The sequence below is a fragment of the Marmota monax genome, unplaced genomic scaffold, assembly GCF_021218885.2.
Source record: "Marmota monax isolate L192 unplaced genomic scaffold, Marmota_monax_Labrador192_F-V1.1 WCK01_AAM20220418_F8-fsc00013, whole genome shotgun sequence".
Lineage (NCBI taxonomy): Eukaryota > Metazoa > Chordata > Mammalia > Rodentia > Sciuridae > Marmota > Marmota monax.
The window spans coordinates 1,931,866-1,951,066 of NW_026692202.1; the positions used below are offsets into that span (position 1 = coordinate 1,931,866).

The 19,201-nt window shown below is 37.5% G+C and overlaps 1 protein-coding gene across 2 annotated transcripts in view; it reads right to left on the minus strand.

The window, feature by feature from the left end:
• Afg1l (AFG1 like ATPase) overlaps positions 1–19,201 on the minus strand; it is a 210,852-nt gene that overhangs the window by 156,540 nt on the left and 35,111 nt on the right. For both annotated transcript variants that reach the window (XM_046430410.2, XM_046430414.2), the window contains exon 2: positions 17,768–17,994. In XM_046430410.2, coding sequence (XP_046286366.1) covers positions 17,768–17,994 — 227 coding nt within the window. The remainder of the gene's footprint in view (positions 1–17,767; positions 17,995–19,201) is intronic.

The window sequence follows — 19,201 nt, forward strand, 5'->3', positions numbered from 1 at the left end:
TCCATTGCACGCTTTTAGCCCCTTTATCAAATATAAGATAGTTGTAGTTTTGTGGATTGGTTTCTGTGTCCTCTATTCTGTACCATTGGTCCACCCGCCTGTTTTGGTACCAGTACCATGCTGTTTTTGTTACTATTGCTCTGTAGTATAGTTTGAAGTCTGGTATCGCTATACCGCCTGATTCACACTTCCTGCTTAGCACTGTTTTTGCTATTCTGGGTCTTTTATTTTTCCATATGAATTTCATGATTGCTTTCTCTATTTCTACAAGAAATTCCATTGGGATTTTGATGGGCATTGCATTAAACCTATAGAGAACTTTTGGTAATATCGCCATTTTGATGATGTTAGTTCTGCCTATCCATGAACAGGGTATATTTTTCCATCTTCTAAGATCTTCTTCTATTTCTCTCTTTAGGGTTCTGTAGTTTTCATTGTATAAGTCTTTCACCTCTTTTGTTAGGTTGATTCCCAAGTATTTTATTTTTTTTTGAAGATATTGTAAATGGAGTGGTTGTCCTCATTTCCATTTCAAAGGATTTGTCGCTGATATACAGGAATGCCTTTGATTTATGCGTGTTGATTTTATATCCTGCCAGTTTGCTGAATTCATTTATTAGCTCTAATAGTTTCTTTGTAGACCCTTTTGGGTCTGCTAGGTATAGAATCATGTCATCTGCAAATAGTGATAATTTAAGTTCTTCTTTTCCTATTTTGATGCCTTTAATTTCTTTCGTCTGTCTAATTGCTCTGGCCAGTGTTTCGAGAACTATGTTGAACAGAAGTGGTGAGAGAGGGCATCCCTGTCTTGTTCCAGATTTTAGAGGGAATGCCTTCAGTTTTTCTCCATTCAGAATGATGCTAGCCTGAGGCTTAGCATAGATTGCTTTTACAATATTGAGGTATATTCCTGTTGTCCCTAGTTTTTCTAGAATTTTGAACATAAAGGGATGCTGTACTTTGTCAAATGCTTTTTCCGCATCTATCGAGATGATCATATGGTTCTTATTTTTAAGTCTATTGATGTGGTGAATAACATTTATTGATTTCCGTATATTGAACCAGCCTTGCATCCCAGGGATGAATCCTACTTGATCATGGTGCACAATTTTTTTGATATGTTTTTGTATCCGATTCGCCAGAATTTTATTGAGGATTTTTGCATCTAGGTTCATTAGAGATATTGGTCTGTAGTTTTCTTTCTTTGAAGTGTCTTTGTCTGGTTTAGGTATCAGGGTGATGTTGGCCTCATAGAATGAATTTGGAAGTTCTCCCTCTTTTTCTATTTCCTGAAGTAGCTTGAAAAGTATTGGTATTAGTTCTTCTTTAAAGGTTTTGTAAAACTCTGCTGTATACCCATCCGGTCCTGGGCTTTTCTTAGTTGATAGTCTTTTGATGGTTTCTTCTATTTCCTCAATTGATATTGGTCTGTTTAGGTTGTCTATATCTTCCTGACTCAATCTGGGCAGATCATATGACTTAAGAAATTTATCTATGCCTTCACTATCTTCTAATTTTTTGGAGTATAAGGATTCAAAATAATTTTTGATTATCTTCTGTATTTCTGAAGTGTCTGTTGTGATATTGCCTTTTTCATCCCGTATGCTAGTAATTTGAGTTCTCTCTCTTCTTCTCTTCGCTAGCATCGCTAAGGGTCTGTCGATTTTGTTTATTTTTTCAAAGAACCAACTTTTAGTTTTGTCAATTTTTTCAATTGTTTCTTTTGTTTCGATTTCATTAATTTCAGCTCTGATTTTCATTATTTCTTGCCTTCTACTTCTTTTGCTGTTGTTTTGCTCTTCTTTTTCTAGGATTTTGAGATGAAGTATGAGATCATTTATTTGTTGGTTTTTTCTTTTTTTAAGGAATGAACTCCACGCAATGAATTTTCCTCTTAGAACTCCTTTCAATGTGTCCCATAGATTCCCGATATGTTGTGTCTGTGTTTTCATTTATCTCTAAGAATTTTTTAATTTCCTCCTTGATGTCTTCTATAACCCATTGATCATTCAGTAACCTATTGTTCATTCTCCAAGTGATGTACGCTTTTTCCTTCCTTCTTTTATTCTTGATTTTCAGTTTCATTCCATTATGATCAGATAAGATGCATGGTATTATCTCTACTCCTTTATATTGTCTAAGAGTTGCCCTGTGACATAATATATGATCTATTTTTGAGAAGGATCCATGTGCTGCTGAGAAAAAAGTGTAACTGCTTGATGTTGGGTGGTATATTCTATATATGTCAATTAAGTCTAGGTTATTAATTGTGTTATTGAGTTCTATAGTTTCCTTATTCAACTTTTGTTTAGAAGATCTGTCCATTGGTGAGAGAGGTGTGTTAAAGTCTCCCATGATTATTGTATGGTGGTCTATTAGACTCTTGAACTTGAGAAGAGTTTGTTTGATGAACATAGCTGCACCATTGTTTGGGGCATATATATTTATGATTGTTATGTCTTGTTGGTGTATGGTTCCCTTGAGCAGTATGTAGTGTCCCTCTTGATCCTTTTGATTAACTTGGGCTTGAAATCTATTTTATTTGATATGAGTATGGACACGCCTGCTTGTTTCCGAAGTCCATATGAGTGATATGATTTTTCCCAACCTTTCACCTTCAGCCTATGTATGTCTTTTCCTATCAAATGCGTCTCCTGTAGGCAGCATATTGTTGGGTCTTGTTTTGTGATCCATTCTACTAGCCTGTGTCTCTTAATTGGTGAGTTTAAGCCATTAACATTTAGGGTTATTATTGAGATATGGGTTGTTCTTCCAGCCATATTTGTTTATTTCTGTTACTAAACATGGTTTGTTTTCCTCTTTGATTATTTTTCCCCCCTTTACTGTCCTACCTCCCACTGTTGGTTTTCATTGTTATTTTCCATTTCCTCTTCCTGTAATGTTTTGCCGAGGATGTTTTGAAGAGATGGGTTTCTAGCTGCAAATTCTTTTAACTTTTGTTTATCGTGGAAGGTTTTAATTTCATCTTCCATCCTGAAGCTTAATTTCGCTGGATACACAATTCTTGGTTGGAACCCATTTGCTTTCAGTGTTTGAAATATGTTATTCCAGGATCTTCTAGCTTTCAGAGTCTGTGTTGAAAGATCAGCTGTTATCCCGATTGGCTTACCCCTAAATGTAATCTGCTTCCTTTCTCTTGTAGCTTTTAAAATTCTCTCCTTATTCTGTATGTTGGGCATCTTCATTATAATGTGTCTAGGTGTGGATCTCTTATGATTTTGCACATTCGGCGTCCTGTAGGCTTCTAGGATTTGGGATTCTGTCTCATTCTTCAAGTCTGGGAAGTTTTCTCGTATTATTTCATTGAATAGATTGCTCATTCCTTTGGTTTGGAGCTCTGTACCTTCCTGTATCCCAATGACTCTTAAATTTGGTCTCTTGATGTTATCCCATATTTCTTGGATGTTCTGCTCATGGTTTCTTAACAGTCTTGCTGCGCTGTCTATGTTCTTTTCAAGTTGAAATACTTTATCTTCATTGTCTGATGTTCTACCTTCTAAGTGTTCTACTCTGCTGGTAGCATTCTCAATTGAGTTTTTAAGTTGGTTTACTGCTTCTTGCATTTCTAGGATTTCTGTTTGTTTGTTTTTTATAACCTCTATCTCCCTGTATAGTTGATCTTTTGCTTCTTGGATTTGTTTATGTAATTCATTGTTGAAGTGATCTTTCATTGTCTGATTTTGCTGTCTGATGTCTTCCTTGAGACTCCAGATCATCTGAAGCATGTATATCCTGAATTCTTTATCTGACATTCCATCTGCTGCAGATATTCCCTCTTCTAACGTTGAGTTGACCTGCATTGCTTGTGGTCCTTTCTTTCCTTGTCTCTTCATACTGTTCGTGTTTCTTTCTGCTTGGTGAAACTATTGTGCTATTGAATTTTCCCCCTATATATTTATATTGGTCTTGTATAGTTGCAAAGTGTCCCTCGTAGGCGCGGGCGGCGGCTCTGCCCCTCCGTGGGCCGCTAGGCTTGTTCTGTTAGTGGTCGCAGTTCTGCCTGCTTTGCAGGCGCAGGCAGTGGCACTGCCCCTCTGCAGGCCTCTGGTCCTGTTCTGCCAGTGGGTCGCAGGTCCGCCTACCTTGCAGGCACGGGGGGGGGGGGCGGCTCTACCCTTCCGCAGGCCGCTGGGCCTGTTGTGTCTGTCGGTTGCAGGTCTGGCCTGTTCTGTTGGTGGTCGCAGGTCCGCCTAACTTGCAGGTGCGTGGGGCAGCTCTGCCCCTCCGCAGAATCCTGGGTCTGTTCTGCCGGTGGGTCACAGGTCCGCCTACCTTGCAGGCGTGGTTGGCAGCTCTGCCTCTCCGCGGGCCACTGGGCCTTTTCCGTTGGTGGTCACAGTTCCGCCTACCTTGCAGGTGCGGGGGGTGGGGGGCGGCTCTGCCCCTCAGCAGGTCGCTGGGCCTGTTCTGTGGGTGGTCACAGTTCTGTCTACCTTGCAGGCGTGGGGGGGGAGGGGGCAGCTCTGCCTCTCAGCAGGCCACTGCGCCTGTTCTGTGGGTGGTCACAGTTCCGTCTACCTTGCAGGCGCGGGGGGAGGGGGCAGCTCTGCCTCTCAGCAGGCCGCTGCACCTGTTGTGCCTGTGGTCACAGTTCCGCCTACCTTGCAGGCGCTGGGGGAGGGGTCGGCTCTGCCCCTCAGCAGGCTGCTGCGCCTGTTGTGCTGGAAGGGTGCAGGCCCGCCTACCTTGCAGGCGTGGTTGGCAGCTCTGCCCCTCCGCGGGCCACTGGGCCTTTTCGGTCGGTGGTCACAGTTCCGCCTACCTTGCAGGCGCAGGGGGAGGGGGGCAGCTCTGCCCCTCAGCCAAATATTTTATCTCAATCTGTGGTCTGCCATATTTTTTCTAAGGTACCTTGTGTTGACTAGAAATTTTAAATTTTAAAAAATATTTTTAGTTGTAGATGAACACAATATCTTTATCTTTTATATGGTGCTGAGATTCAAACCCAGTGTCTCACACATGCTAGGCAAGATCTCTACTATTAAGTCACAGCCCCAGCCCAGAAGTTTTAAATTTTAATATAGTCAAAAGTATCAGTTATTACCTTTATAATTTAGACTTTTGTATCTTATAAGAAATTCTTCTTTTTCCCAAGTTGATAAAGTTATTCCTCTATATTTTCTTCAAGAATTTATTGTTTCACTTTAAGAAATTTTTTCCATGTAATCTATTTTTATGTTTAAAGAAGGGAGTACCTGATTTTATTTTACTCTTCATATAGATGATCAGTGATCCATCCCATCCTCATTTATTAAGTAAACTATCCTTTCCCCACTGATATTCAATATCAACTCGATTATATGCCAAGTTACCATGTATGTTCTAGACTTTCTATTTTGTCTCTATATGTGTTCCTCTATATAATAGAACAGTGAATAGTTCTGTTGATTAGAGGCAGGGATACAGGCAGGAAAGGGATATTAAACTGAAAGTTAGACTAGGTACAATTCAAGTAGAACCAAAAATACAATTAATGGTCTCATACCAACCCTCAAATCTAGTCATGTAGCAATCATCTAGAAAAAGGGTCAACAAATTATGGCCTGTAGGCCAAATCCAGCCTGACACTTGTTTTTATAAACAAAGTTTGGGCTGGGGATGTGGCTCGAGCGGTAGCGTGCTCGCCTGGCATGCGTGTGGCCTGGGCTCAATTCTCAGCACCACATACAAAACAAAGATGTTGGGTCGCAGATAACTAAAAAATAAATATTAAAATTCTCTCTCTCTCTCTCTCTCTCAAAAAATAAATAAATAAACAAAGTTTTACTGGACTATATTTATTATTACTGCCTATGGCTTCTTTGACAACAGTGATAGAACTGAATATTTGTAACAGAGATCACATGGTTCACAAGTCTGATAATACTGCCTACTTGTCCTTCATAGATAAAGGAGACCTGATTATAACCTCAGCATAGAATCCACAGCACTGATGCCTCTTTATGATCATTCTGCTGCCTTACCCAGCATAGTAAGCTTTGACTATTAAGGACAGATAGAAATTTCAACCCTAAACATTACTAATAGTTTTTTAAATTCATTTAAAAGAACTTATTAAAGTAGGGGGCAGTGGTGCACAACTGGAATCACAACAGCTCAGTAGGATGAGGCAGAAGGATCACAAGTTCGAGACCAGCCACAGCAACTAAGCAAGACTCTGTCTCAAAATAAAAAGGGCTGGGGGAGAGACCTAAGATGGCAGAATAGAGAAGGTCACTTTCCTGGCTGCTCTGTGGTGTGAAACAAGAAAGCAGACAGGCAGCTTCTCTGCAAGTAAGGTACTGAAAACCTCAGGGACACTATAAGTCCATAGGATAGAAACTCTATTGCCTCAGATCCATACTGTTAGATGGGTAGACACACAAAGGACATGAAAAAGCAAGGAAACAAATCACCCCAAGCAAACCAGGATACTCCAGTAACAGAATCCATCAACACCACAGTGGAAGAAATGTCAGAGAAGGAGTTTAGAAGTTAAACTGATCTGCTAAGTAAAGGATGATTAAGAGAGCAAATACAGATAGCAAAAGATCACTTCAAAAAAGAGAAATTATGAAAACAAACAAACAGAAATCCTTGAAATGAAAGGGAAAAAAATTTAAAAGTCAATAGAAAGCATCGCAAACAGACTAGACCACTTGAAAGAACCTCAGATAATGAAGACAAAATATATAATCTTGAAAACAGAGTTGATCAGGAAGAGAAGATGTTAAGAACCATAAACAGCACTTCTAAGAATTATAAAATAACCTGAAAAGATAAAATTTAAGATTCATTGGGATAGATGAAGGCACAGAGAAACAAATCAATGAATGCCCAATCTTTTCAATGAAATAATATCATAAATTTCCCAAATCTAATGAATGAAATGGAAAATCAAATAAAAAAGGCTTACAGGATCCCATATGTGCAAGACAACAGACCCACATCAAGGCACATAATAATGAAAATGCCTAGCATATAGAATAAGGACAGAATTTTAAAGGCTGCAATAAAAAATATCAGACTACATAAAAGGGGAAACAAATATGGATCTCAACTGATTTCTCAACCCAGACCCTCAAATCTAGAAGATACTGGCATAACAAATACCAAGCTCTAAAAGAAAATGGATATCAACCAAGAATTCTATATCCAGCAAAATTAAGCTTCAGATTTGAAGATGAAATAAAAACCTTCCATGATAAACAAAACAAGAATTTGTAACCAGAAAGCCTGCACTTCAGAATATTCTCAATAAAATATTCCATGAAGATGAATTGAAAAAAAAAAAAAAAAGTAAAAACCAGCGAAGGGAAGATCTACACTACATGAATAGTCAATCAAAGGAGAAATTAATTCACATTAAAAACTAGAAATAAACCAAAATGACCAGGAACACTAATCATATCTCAATAATAACACTGAACATTAATAGCCTAAACTCACCAATCAAAAGACAAAGACTGGCAGATTGGATTAAAAAACAAGACCCAGCAATATGCTGAATCCAAGAGAATGACCTCACAGGCAAAGAAATCCCCAGACTGAAGGTGTGAAAGGATGGGAAAAAACATATCACTCACATGGGTCACGTAAACAAGCAGGGGTTTCTATCTTCATATCAGATAAAGTGGACTTCATGAAAGTTAATCAGAACGGACAAAGAAGGACACTGAATACTGCTTAAGGGAATTATACATCAACAAGACATAACAATCATAAATATTTATGTCCCAAACAATGGAGCATCTATGTACATCAAACAAACCCTTCTCAACTTCAAGAATCAAATAGATCACAACACAATAATATTGAGTGACTTTAACACACCTCTTTCACTACTGGATAGATCTTCCAAACAAAACTAAACAAACTTTAGAACTGTAGAACTAAATAATAAAATCAATAATTTAGACTTAACAGACATATATAGAAAACTCCATCCATCCAATGAGCAAATACACTTTCTCCATAGCAGCACATGGATTCTTCTCTAAAATAGATCATGTCTTATGCCATAAAGCAACTCTCAGCAAATAGAAGAGAGAGAGAGAGAGAGAGAGAGAGAGAGATAATAACCTTCATCAGATATCAGATCATAATGAAATGAAATTAGAAATCAATGATAAAAAAATAGAAGGTACTCTAACACCTGGAGACTAAATAATAAGCTATTGAATGATGACGGGATAACAGAAGAAATCAGGGATGAAATAAAAAAGTACTTAGAGGTAAGTGAGAATAGTAATACAACATATCAAAATCTCTGTGACACGAAGAAGGCAGTGCTAAGAGGAAAGTTCATTGCATTGAGCTCATTCATTAAAAGAATAGAAAGTCAACAAAGAAAAGACCCAACATTGTATCTCAAAGGACTAGAAAAGAAGAACAAATCTCTGCTAATCAAGAGAAAAGGAAAAAAACTCATGATGAAAAAGGAAATATCATGACAGACACTGCTGAAATACAGAAGATAATTAGAAACAATTTTGAAAATCTATACTTCAATAAAATAGAAAATCTTGAAGACATTGACAAATTTCTAGAGACATACAACCTACACAAACTGAACCAGGAGGACATATACAATTTGAACAGATCAAGCTCAACCAATGATATAGAAAATGCCATCAATAGCCTACAAACTAAGGGTTGGGGATATAGCTCAGTTGGTAGAGTGCTTGCCCCATGCACAAACCCCTGGGTTCAATCCACAGCACCACCAAAAAAAAAAAAAAGTCTATCAACTAAAAAAAGCCTATCAACTAAGAAAAGCCCAGGACCAGATGGATTCTCAGCTGAGTTCTACAAGACCTACAAGAAGAATTAACACTGATACTTCTCGAATTATGCCATGAAATAGAAAAGGAGAGAACTCTTCCAAACTCATTCTATGAAGCTAGTATCAATCTGATACCAAAACCAAACACGAAGGAAAGAAAATTTCAGATCAATATCCCTGATAAACATAGATGCAAAAATTCTCAATAAAATTCTGGCAAATTGCATATAAAAACATATTATTAAAAACAGTGCACATGATCAAGTGGGTTCATCCCAGGGATGCAAGATTGGTTCAATACATGGGAATCAATAAACCTAATTCATCACATCAATAGATGTAAAGACAAGAATCATATGACCATCTCAATAGATGCACAGAAAGCATTTGACAAAATATAGCACCGATTCATGTTCAAAACACTAGAAAAACTAGGGATAGTAAGAACATACCTCGACATTGTAAAAGCTATGTATGCTAAACCCAAGGCCATCATTATAAATGGAGAAAAACTGAAAGCATTCCCTCTAAGAACTGGAATAAGACAGAGATGCCCTCTTTTACTACTTTTATTCAACATTGTCCTTCAAATTCTAGCTAGAACAATTAAAAGAAATAAATTAAAGGAATACAAATAGGAAAAGAAAAACTCAAACTATCACAATGACAATGATTCCATATTTAGAAGATACAAAAAATTCCACCAGAAACATTCTAAAACTAATAAATAAATTCAGCAAAGTAGCCGAAACACATAATTCAAATTCAATCCCATACATCAGTGATGAATCTACTAAAAGATAAATTAGGAAAACTACCCTATTCACTATAGCCTCAGAAAAGAAATAAAATATTTGGGAATCAATCTAACAAAAGAAGTGAAAGACTTTTACAATGAAAACTATAGAACACTAAAGAAAGAAACTAAAGAAGACCTTAGAAGATGGAAAGATCTCCCATGCTCTTGGATAGGCAGAATTAACATTGGCAAAATGGCCAAAAGAGTTATATAGATTTAATGCAGTTTCTATTAAAATCTCAATGACATTCTTCGTAGAAATAGAAAAAGCACTCATGAAACTCATTTGGAAAAATAAGAGGCCCAGAATAGCCAAAGCAATCCTTAGCAAGAAAAATGAAGCAAAAGGCACCACAATACCAGACCTTAAATTATATTACAGAGCCATGGTAACAAAAACAGCTTGGTATTGGCATCAAGACAGATTTGTAGAATGATGGCACAGAATAGAAGGCAGAGACAAACCCATATCTCATATTAGACAAAGGCACCAAAAACATACATTGGAGAAAAGATAGCCTCATCAACAAATGGTGCTGGGAAAACTGGAAATCATACACAGCAAAATGAAATTAAACCCCTCTCACCCGGCCAAAAAATCAACTCAAAGTGAATCAAACTTAGGCATTAGAACAGAGACACTGTGCCTAATAGAAGAAAAAGAAGGACCAAATCTTTACCATGTCAGCTTTGGAACTAACTTCCTTAACAAGACTTCTAAAGCACAAGAAGTAAAATCAAGATTCAATACATGGGATGGAATCAAACTAAAAAGCTTCTTCACAGCAAAGGAAACAATAATGTGAAGAGAGAGCTTACAGAATGGGAAACAATCTTTAGCACACACACCTCAGATAGAGAATTGATCTCCAGTATATATAAACAACTCAAAAAACTTAACACCAGGGGCTGGAGGTGTAACTAAGTGGTAGAGCACTTTCCTAACACATGTGAGGCACTGGGTTCATTCCCCAGCACCACATTAAAATAAATAAATAATAAATAATAATAAAGTTATCGTGCCCATCTACAACTAAACTTAACACCAAAAAAACCCAAATAACACAATCAATAAATGTGCAAAGGAACTGAACAGACACTTCATAGAAGAAATATAATCAATTAATAAACATAAGAAAAAATGTTCAACATCTCTAGCAATTTGAGAAATGCAAATCAAAACTACACTGAGATTCCATCTCACTCCAGTTAGAGTGGCAATCATAGAGAAGACAAGCAACAATAAATGTTGGTGAGGATGTGGGGCCAAAGTTACAATCATACATTGCTGGTGGGACTGTGAAATGGTACAACCACTATGGAAATCAGTATGGAGATTCCTAAGAAAACTTGGAATGGAACCACTATTTGACCGAGCTATCCCACTCACTCCTTGGTTTATACCCAAAGGACTTAAAATCAGCATACGGCAGTGATGCTGCCACATCAATGTTTATAACAGCTCAACTCACAAAAGCTAAACTATGGAACCAATCTAGGTGCCCCTCCACATAAAGAAACTGTGATATATATACACAATGGACTATTGCTCAGCCTTAAAGAAGAATGAAATTATGGCATTTTGGTAAATGGATGGAACTGGAGAATATTATGCTTTGTGAAATAAGCCAATCCTAAAGAACCAAAGGCCAGATGTTTTCTCTGATACGCAGATGCTAATTCACAATAGGAGGGGGAGAATAGAGGGATTTTTTAATAGACAAAGGGGATTGAAGGAAGGGGAGGTTGTATGGGTGTACGAATGATAGTATAATGAATTGGACATTATTACACTATGTCCATATACGATTTTATGACGTGTAAATCTACATCATGTACAACCAGATGAATGAGAATTTATACTCCATTTATGTTTGATGTGTCAAAATGCATTCTACTGTCATGCATAACTAATTAAAATAAATAAAAATATATTTTTAAAAAAGGGCTGGTTATATAACTCAGGTAGAATGCTCCTGAGTTCAATTTCCACCAAAAAAAGAAAAAAAGGGAGGTAGGGAGGGAGGGAAGAAGGAAGGGAGGGAGGAAAGAAGAAAGGGAGGGCACACTTATTAAAGATATTCTCATCTATGTTGATGGCACAATTTCACCTTTTGGAACCATGACAAAACTTAAGATGTGATTGAATACAATGATTGATTATTCTGGAGTCTGAAACAGGTCCATTGCACTCTGTTCTCAAATTTCAGAATTTAAATGGGTGGAATATATTAGTTCTCAAAAAGCAATAAACAATCATGTATTGCTTGACAAAGGAGATTCAATTTAGGAAATGTATCATGGGTGATTTCATTGCTGTGATTATCAGAGAGAATTCTTATACAAACCCAGAAGATAAAGGTCAATCACTCAACATGCCTCTTGATGTGATCAAGAGACTCAGTAAACATGAAATGTATGAGACTGTTGACACTGAAACATGGCATGCTGCTTTATTAGTAAACTATTTTTTTTAAGTAGGAGAGAACTCTAAACAATAAAAAGCACAGTATAATATAGAAAATCAGTAATAGTTCTTTCTCATGATCCAGCATTATGGGGATGTAGCACCTCTGGGTTCAATCATAATTGTACATGCTCTATTTTTATTTAGTTAGTTTTCTTTTTGGTACTGGATATTGAATCCATGGAGAGGGGAGTTACCACTGAGCTACATCCCCAGCCCTTTTTATTATTTATTTAGAAGCAGAGCCTCACTAAGTTGTTTAGGGTCTGGCTAAATTTAGGGTCTGCTGAGGCTGGCTTTGAACTTGCAATTCTCCTGCCTCAGCCTCCCAAGCTACCGGTATTATAGGTGTGTGCCACCACACCCGGGTGTGCTATACTTCTATACAATTAGCAGCATAGTGAGTTTGTTTACACCAACATCATCACAGTGCACTACAGCATCACTCAAGTATTAGTTTATTACCTTTTGAGACCACTGTTGTACATACAGTTCATCTTTGACCAAAACATTGACATATGATTTGTGACTGTAGTTTGACCCCCAATTTCACTTCCTTACAAATATACTATGAGGTAAAAGAGATGAAAAGATCTGGCTGCTTGCATACCCCTGATTAATGGAAATAGAGATTTGCAGAGTAGCTCCATACTCCATTTAATTCCTCCCTCCCTGACTCTAGAAATGCTTGATTTGGCTGTGTAAAAGTAATTCTAATTATAGTGATTTACATGAACTACTTACCATTTATGCCTAATTACCTCACAGCACAATAACAATTATGCATACATTAAATGTGTCAGATTAACCTGGCTGTATGTTTTATTTGATAACAAAAGTGTCCATAAATGTTTGTTCTTCACAGTTTGTTGCTCATATGGCATAGTCATCTGCTCATAACTTCTTCAAATGTTTACTAGAGAAAACATTGTTATGTAGATAGGTAAAGGCAGCCTAATATTTTGCAATGAACTTTTCTAATTAATTATAAATCCAGCATTTTGTGAAGGAGATATATTTTGTTTCAATAGCTTAAGCTTATAAAAAGTTTCTTAGGACTATCATGGGGAAAAAATAAGTCCACCATAATGAATGTTTAAACATCTACATTAAAACCAAAATCAAAGTTTGTAAAATCATAAATCTTACCGGAATTAAGAATACTACAAATAAAGTTCTTCTATTACTAGAAAATCTAATAGCCACACCCCAATCTGGGCAACTCAGGAGGCTGAGATGGGAAGATAGCCTTTTGAAGCAGCTTCAGCAACTTAGAAAGATCCTGCCTCAAAATAAAAAAATGTAAAAAGGGATGGGGATGTAGTACCTCTGGGTTCAATCACTACAAGGGGTAAAAGGAAAGGAATGAAGGAAGAGAGGGAGGGAGGAAGAAAACCTAATAGCCCAAATTTATCTTCTGAATAACTGGAAAATACTTGTTTAATTTCAAAAGAAATGGTCTGTGTCATGTTTACAATCATCAAAAATTAAAGTTTTATATATGTGGTTTTCTCAAATTATATTGGATATTTAGGTCTTTTTCAATGTTTTAAAGATTTGGGGTGCTTCATAAACTACAGGACAAACACTATCACAAAGATGCTGCTATAACTGCTAAACATTTATTTATATATGCACTAGGATTTAACAAATGTGACCTTTCATTAATAAAACTTGAAACTCTAGCTGACATATCAAATCTTCCATTTATATAAGCTTAAACTACACAATAAAACCAGAGTTATTGGGGCTGGGGTTGTGGCTCAGTGGTGGAGCGCTCGCCTCGCACGTGTGAGACCCTAGGTTGGATCCTCAGCACCACATAAAAATAAATAAACAAAATAAAGATATTGTGCCCATGTATAACTAAAAAAATATTTTAAAAAAATAATTTAAAAAAAGAGTTACTGACTAGACTGGCCCATTATACACAAGTCAGAAGTCAAAAGTAGAAAGAAAAAAAAAAAGAAATCAAAGGTAGAAGTATAGGAGAATATACCTAAAAGAGCTAATCAATTTAAAGGAAAAAAAATTATCATTGTTGAATTGATAAGGTAATGACTATAGTCAACTTCCTATTACTTTAAGGAAATACTTGAGATCAATAAACTCAAAAAGAGGAAATGTTTACTTTGGCTCACAGTTTGTAAGATTTCAGTCCTTGACTGATTGACCCCATTGCTTTGGGTCTGTGGTGGCAGAGTACCTCATGGCAGGAGTATAACTCTGAGGGAGTCTAGTTATACCATGGCAACAAAGCAAAAGAGAAAAAAAGAAGAGGCTAGGATATCCCCCTTTTAGGGGACAAGGCTTTAACACATGGGCCTCTGGGGGACATTCTAGATTCAAACTATATTAATGATCAAAGGTTACTTGGATGGAAGTTCACTAACCAATATAAAATAAGCCCTAGGGATGCTACAGAGTAGGAAAGGAGAATAAAAGAAATGTACTTCCAGGGGCCAGGGTTGTAGCTCAGTGATAGAGGATCTGTCTAGCATGTGTGAGGCAATGGATTCTATCCTCAGCACCAGGTAAAAACAAATAAACAAAATAAAGGTATTATATCCATCTACAATTTAAAAATAAAAAAAGAATTAAAAGAAATGTATTTCCAAAACGGACAAGAAATAGAACATGATACAGAATTCTTAAAAGCAACTGAATTCTCATATACCAAAAAATTTCAGGTAAGTAAAACATGTTTTTCCTGGGCTATGCCATTATTACCAAGTTTTTATTTTATTTGGAAGACTCCCTGTATTCCATATGATACGTAAAACATGAGCAATCTATGTTAAGTTCTTTTCTTACTTATAAACAAACTTATGAAAGTATAAGAAAACAAAGGTTCATCATCAAAAAAGATAATTTCAAATGGTGCTGGGAAAACTGGAAATCCATATGCAACAAAATGAAACTGAATCCCTTTCTCTCGCCATGCACAAAAGTTAATTCAAAATGGATCAAGGAGCTTGATATCAAATCAGAGACACGCCGTCTGATAGAAGAAAAAGTTGGCTACGATCTACAGTCGGTGGGGTCGGGCTCCAAATTCCTCAATAGGACACCCATAGCACAAAAGTTAATAACTAGAATCAACAAATGGGACTTACTCAAACTAAAAAGTTTTTTCTCAGCAAAAGATACAATAAGAGAGGTAAATAGAGAGCCTACATCCTGGGAACAAATCTTTACTCCTCACACTTCAGATAGAGCCCTAATATCCAGAGTATACAAAGAACTCAAAAAATTAGACAATAAGAGAACAAATAACCCAATCAACAAATGGGCCAAGGACCTGAACAGACACTTCTCAGAGGAGGACATACAATCAATCAACAAGTACATGAAAAAATGCTCACCATCTCTAGCAGTCAGAGAAATGCAAATCAAAACCACCCTAAGATACCATCTCACTCCAGTAAGATTGGCAGCCATTATGAAGTCAAACAACAACAAGTGCTGGCGAGGATGTGGGGAAAAGGGTACACTTGTACATTGCTGGTGGGACTGCAAATTGGTGCAGCCAATTTGGAAAGCAGTATGGAGATTTCTTGGAAAGCTGGGAATGGAGCCACCATTTGACCCAGCTATTCCCCTTCTCGGTCTATTCCCTAAAGACCTAAAAAGAGCATGCTACAGGGACACTGCTACATTCATGTTCATAGCAGCACAATTCACAATAGCTAGACTGTGGAACCAACCTAGATGCCCTTCAATGGATGAATGGATTAAAAAATGTGGCATTTATACACAATGGAGTATTACTCTGCATTAAAAAATGACAAAATCATAGAATTTATAGGGAAATGGATGGCATTAGAGCAGATTATGCTAAGTGAAGCTAGCCAATCCCTAAAAAACAAATGCCAAATGTCTTCTTTGATATAAGGAGAGTAACTAAGAACAGAGTAGGGTCGAAGAGCATGAGAAGAAGATTAACATTAAACAGGGATGAGAGGTGGGAGGGAAAGGGAGAGAGAAGGGAAAATGCATGGAAATGGAAGGAGACCCTCAGAGTTATACAAAAGTACATACAAGAGGAAGTGAGGGGAAGGGGAAAAATAATATAAAGGGGACAAAGGAATGTCAGTAGAGGGGGCAGAGAGAGAAGAGGGGAGGGGAGGGGGGATAGTAGAGGATAGGAAAGGCAGCAGAATACAACAGACACTAGTATGGCAATATGTAAATCAATGGATGTGTAACTGATGTGATTCTGCAATCTGTATATGGGGTAAAAATGGGAGCTCATAACCCACTTGAATCAAATTGTGAAATATGATATATCAAGAACTATGTAATGTTTTGAACAGCCAACAATAAAAAATTTTTTAAAAAAAGATAATTTATCATTATATCCTATAATCATTGTGCTGGACTGGTCAATCATGGTGTTTGCCACATTCTCAGTCTACTCCTGAGGGAAACTTCCAAGCTCATAGGAAAAGCCCTGCATGGTATGTAAGAAAGGTCAAATCTTTGTGTTTTTTTCCCCAGCAGTATTGGAGATTGAACCCAGAGTTGCTCTACCACACTACAACCTGAGCTCTTTTTATTTGTTATTTTGAGTCAGAATCTCACTAAATTGTCAACACTGGCCTCAAACTTGCAATTCCCCTGGCTCAGTCTCCTGAGGAGCTAAAATTACAGGTGTAGGCCACTGTGCCCTGCCAGGAAAGACCTAAAAAAAAAATGGCAAAAGCAGCTCTAAAACCAAAGTAGAACTGAACAGAATGATCAAGGCAGAAAGTTTTTAAGCTGGGTTAGTAATGCTATGGTATTTCCCTCATGCCAAGCGTGGGAGGTTCACAAATGAAATACCCGAAGAGATTAGGATTGAGTACAAAATGAGGTGGGCATCCCCCCTCCCCAGATGAATGTTTGCTTAGGTGAGGAAATCTACAGACAGCTACCAAAGCACAGTGTGGAAGAGTTCATGAAAGAACTTGACATGTGTCTTCAGGAATATGTACAGGACAAGGACAACCTGGTACCTGCTTCTTGCCTGCAGTCCAAAGGCAGAAGGGTAAATAAAGCTCTCTATGCAATAGGGGTTGGAGAAACAAGATGATATGCTTCTTGTGACCTAAGTGGACACCATTAAAGGTGATCCAGTGAGAGCTATCCTAACAAGACCCTACCCAAGAAGGTTAAGTACAAGGGGAAAAGGTCCCAGTAGAATACAAAGGTTTGAGGTGTTTCCCCAGAGCCCTAAGAGCTCAAAGAATACAGCAGTATGGAGGTAATCCAGGACCAATGAGCCCTTTCAAAAAGAGCTAGCAAGTCAGCATCTATCAACCAAAAGCCAACAGCTGATGGGCAACTAAGATGGTTATTTTCCTCTAATCTTTCATCCCTCTCTTTCTGACTCTAGAGAAAGGAGGAGGAAAGGGGAAAAAACAAATCACTCCCCCTTCTCCATTGCTGATCCCAGGTGAGGCCTGAACTAAAGAAAAGGGAAAGTTTGGAATTGTATAGAAGTTTTCCTTTAGATTGGAATGCACTTTTTAACAATCTAATTAGAAAGCTGTTTAAATCCCTAAAGGCAAAAAGACAGCTACAGGACATCAAGAGGTCAGGGATCTAATAGAGTTTGTTTAAAGGATCTGTAGGAAATTCTCAAGCTGTTTCATTATGCCTCATTGCACTGAATCCATTTTATAAAATGGTTACACTTGAAACTGTTCCATCTTTAATGTTACATAAACCTCACCTTTGAAAAAAGACCTTCTGCCTCTATGCTGTATCCTCTAAGGTCCTCATGTAATTTCTGCAAACATTGGATCACTCTTCTTTGATGTTCATCATCCTTTAGCTCATGAGCTTTGATCAGAAAGTCATAGTGATCCAGAGGTCCATGACAAACAGCCAAAGCTTTCAAACAGGCCTTGGAAGCAGCAGCAGATGGGGTCACACTCTCAGGCAGCTGTACCATATACGCTATAAACAAAAACATATGTAAAATTTTAGACTTTCTTAAATGAGGATATTTCATAGAGCGCCCTCTCGCTCTCTCTCTCTCTCTCCATATATATATATATATATATATATATATATATATAAAACTTTTAAGTTGTTAAACTATATCTAAAGGCAGGCACAGTGTACATAATCCCAACTTTTCAGGAGGCTGAGGCAGAAGAATCACAAGTTCAAGGCCAGCCTCAACAATTTAGCAAGGCCTGTCTCAATGAAAAATAAAAAGGGCTGGGGATATAGCTCAGTGGTAAAGCACCCCCAGGTTCAATCCTCAATACCAAAAAAATTCTGGATCTATTTGAGCAGTTTTTATAATTGCCATTTTGATTAAAATAATACAAAATAAATTTTAAAAAATAAGTACTTACAATTGCTCATTTTTGAAAAAAAAAATACATTCAAAAACCATAAACTATACTTGTAACTACTTTTCTAGAAAACCTAATCTGCTATAGGGCCTCTACTTTGCCTGTGTGCTATTAAACCAGCCACCTAAATTCCAGAGCTCTTCCCTAGAAGCAGGTGGTACTCTTTTTGAGCTAGGTCTAGTTACTTCTGGTGCTTAAGCACCACAAAGAAACTTGGAGATGAATCTCAAAGGGTTTTCTACAGCCCCATTATTCTCTGTTCAAAACAACACAACACTTAGATGTTATATTGATTTCAGCCCTTATGAGATTTCTTCCCTTTTCCATAACCTTTACAGAAGGAAACAGAAGTTACACACAAGACAGGCTTCAAAGCAGGGTGGTAGTCTGATCCTTTCTTTAATCTTCTCCTGGGTAAGAAAACAACCAGCTGAGGTCAAATTCAATCATAATTTCATTCCTTATCTGGGGCAGGTTTAGTGGCTAAGGTAGCTCCCTCTCTATTTTTAATTAATTCATTTATTTAGTTGGTGCTGGAGATGAACCAAGGGCCTCTCACACATGTTAAGACTGCACACTTGGGCTGGGGATGTGGCTCAAGCGGTAGCGCGCTCGCCTCGCATGCGTGCGGCCCAGGTTCAATCCTCAGCACCACATACAAACACAAACAAAGATGTTGTGTCTGCCAATAACTAAAAAATAAACATTAAAAAATTCTCTCTCTCTCTCTCTCTCTCTCTCTCTCTCTCTCTCTCTTAAAAAAAAAAAAGACTGCACACTTGTACCACTCAGCTATGCTT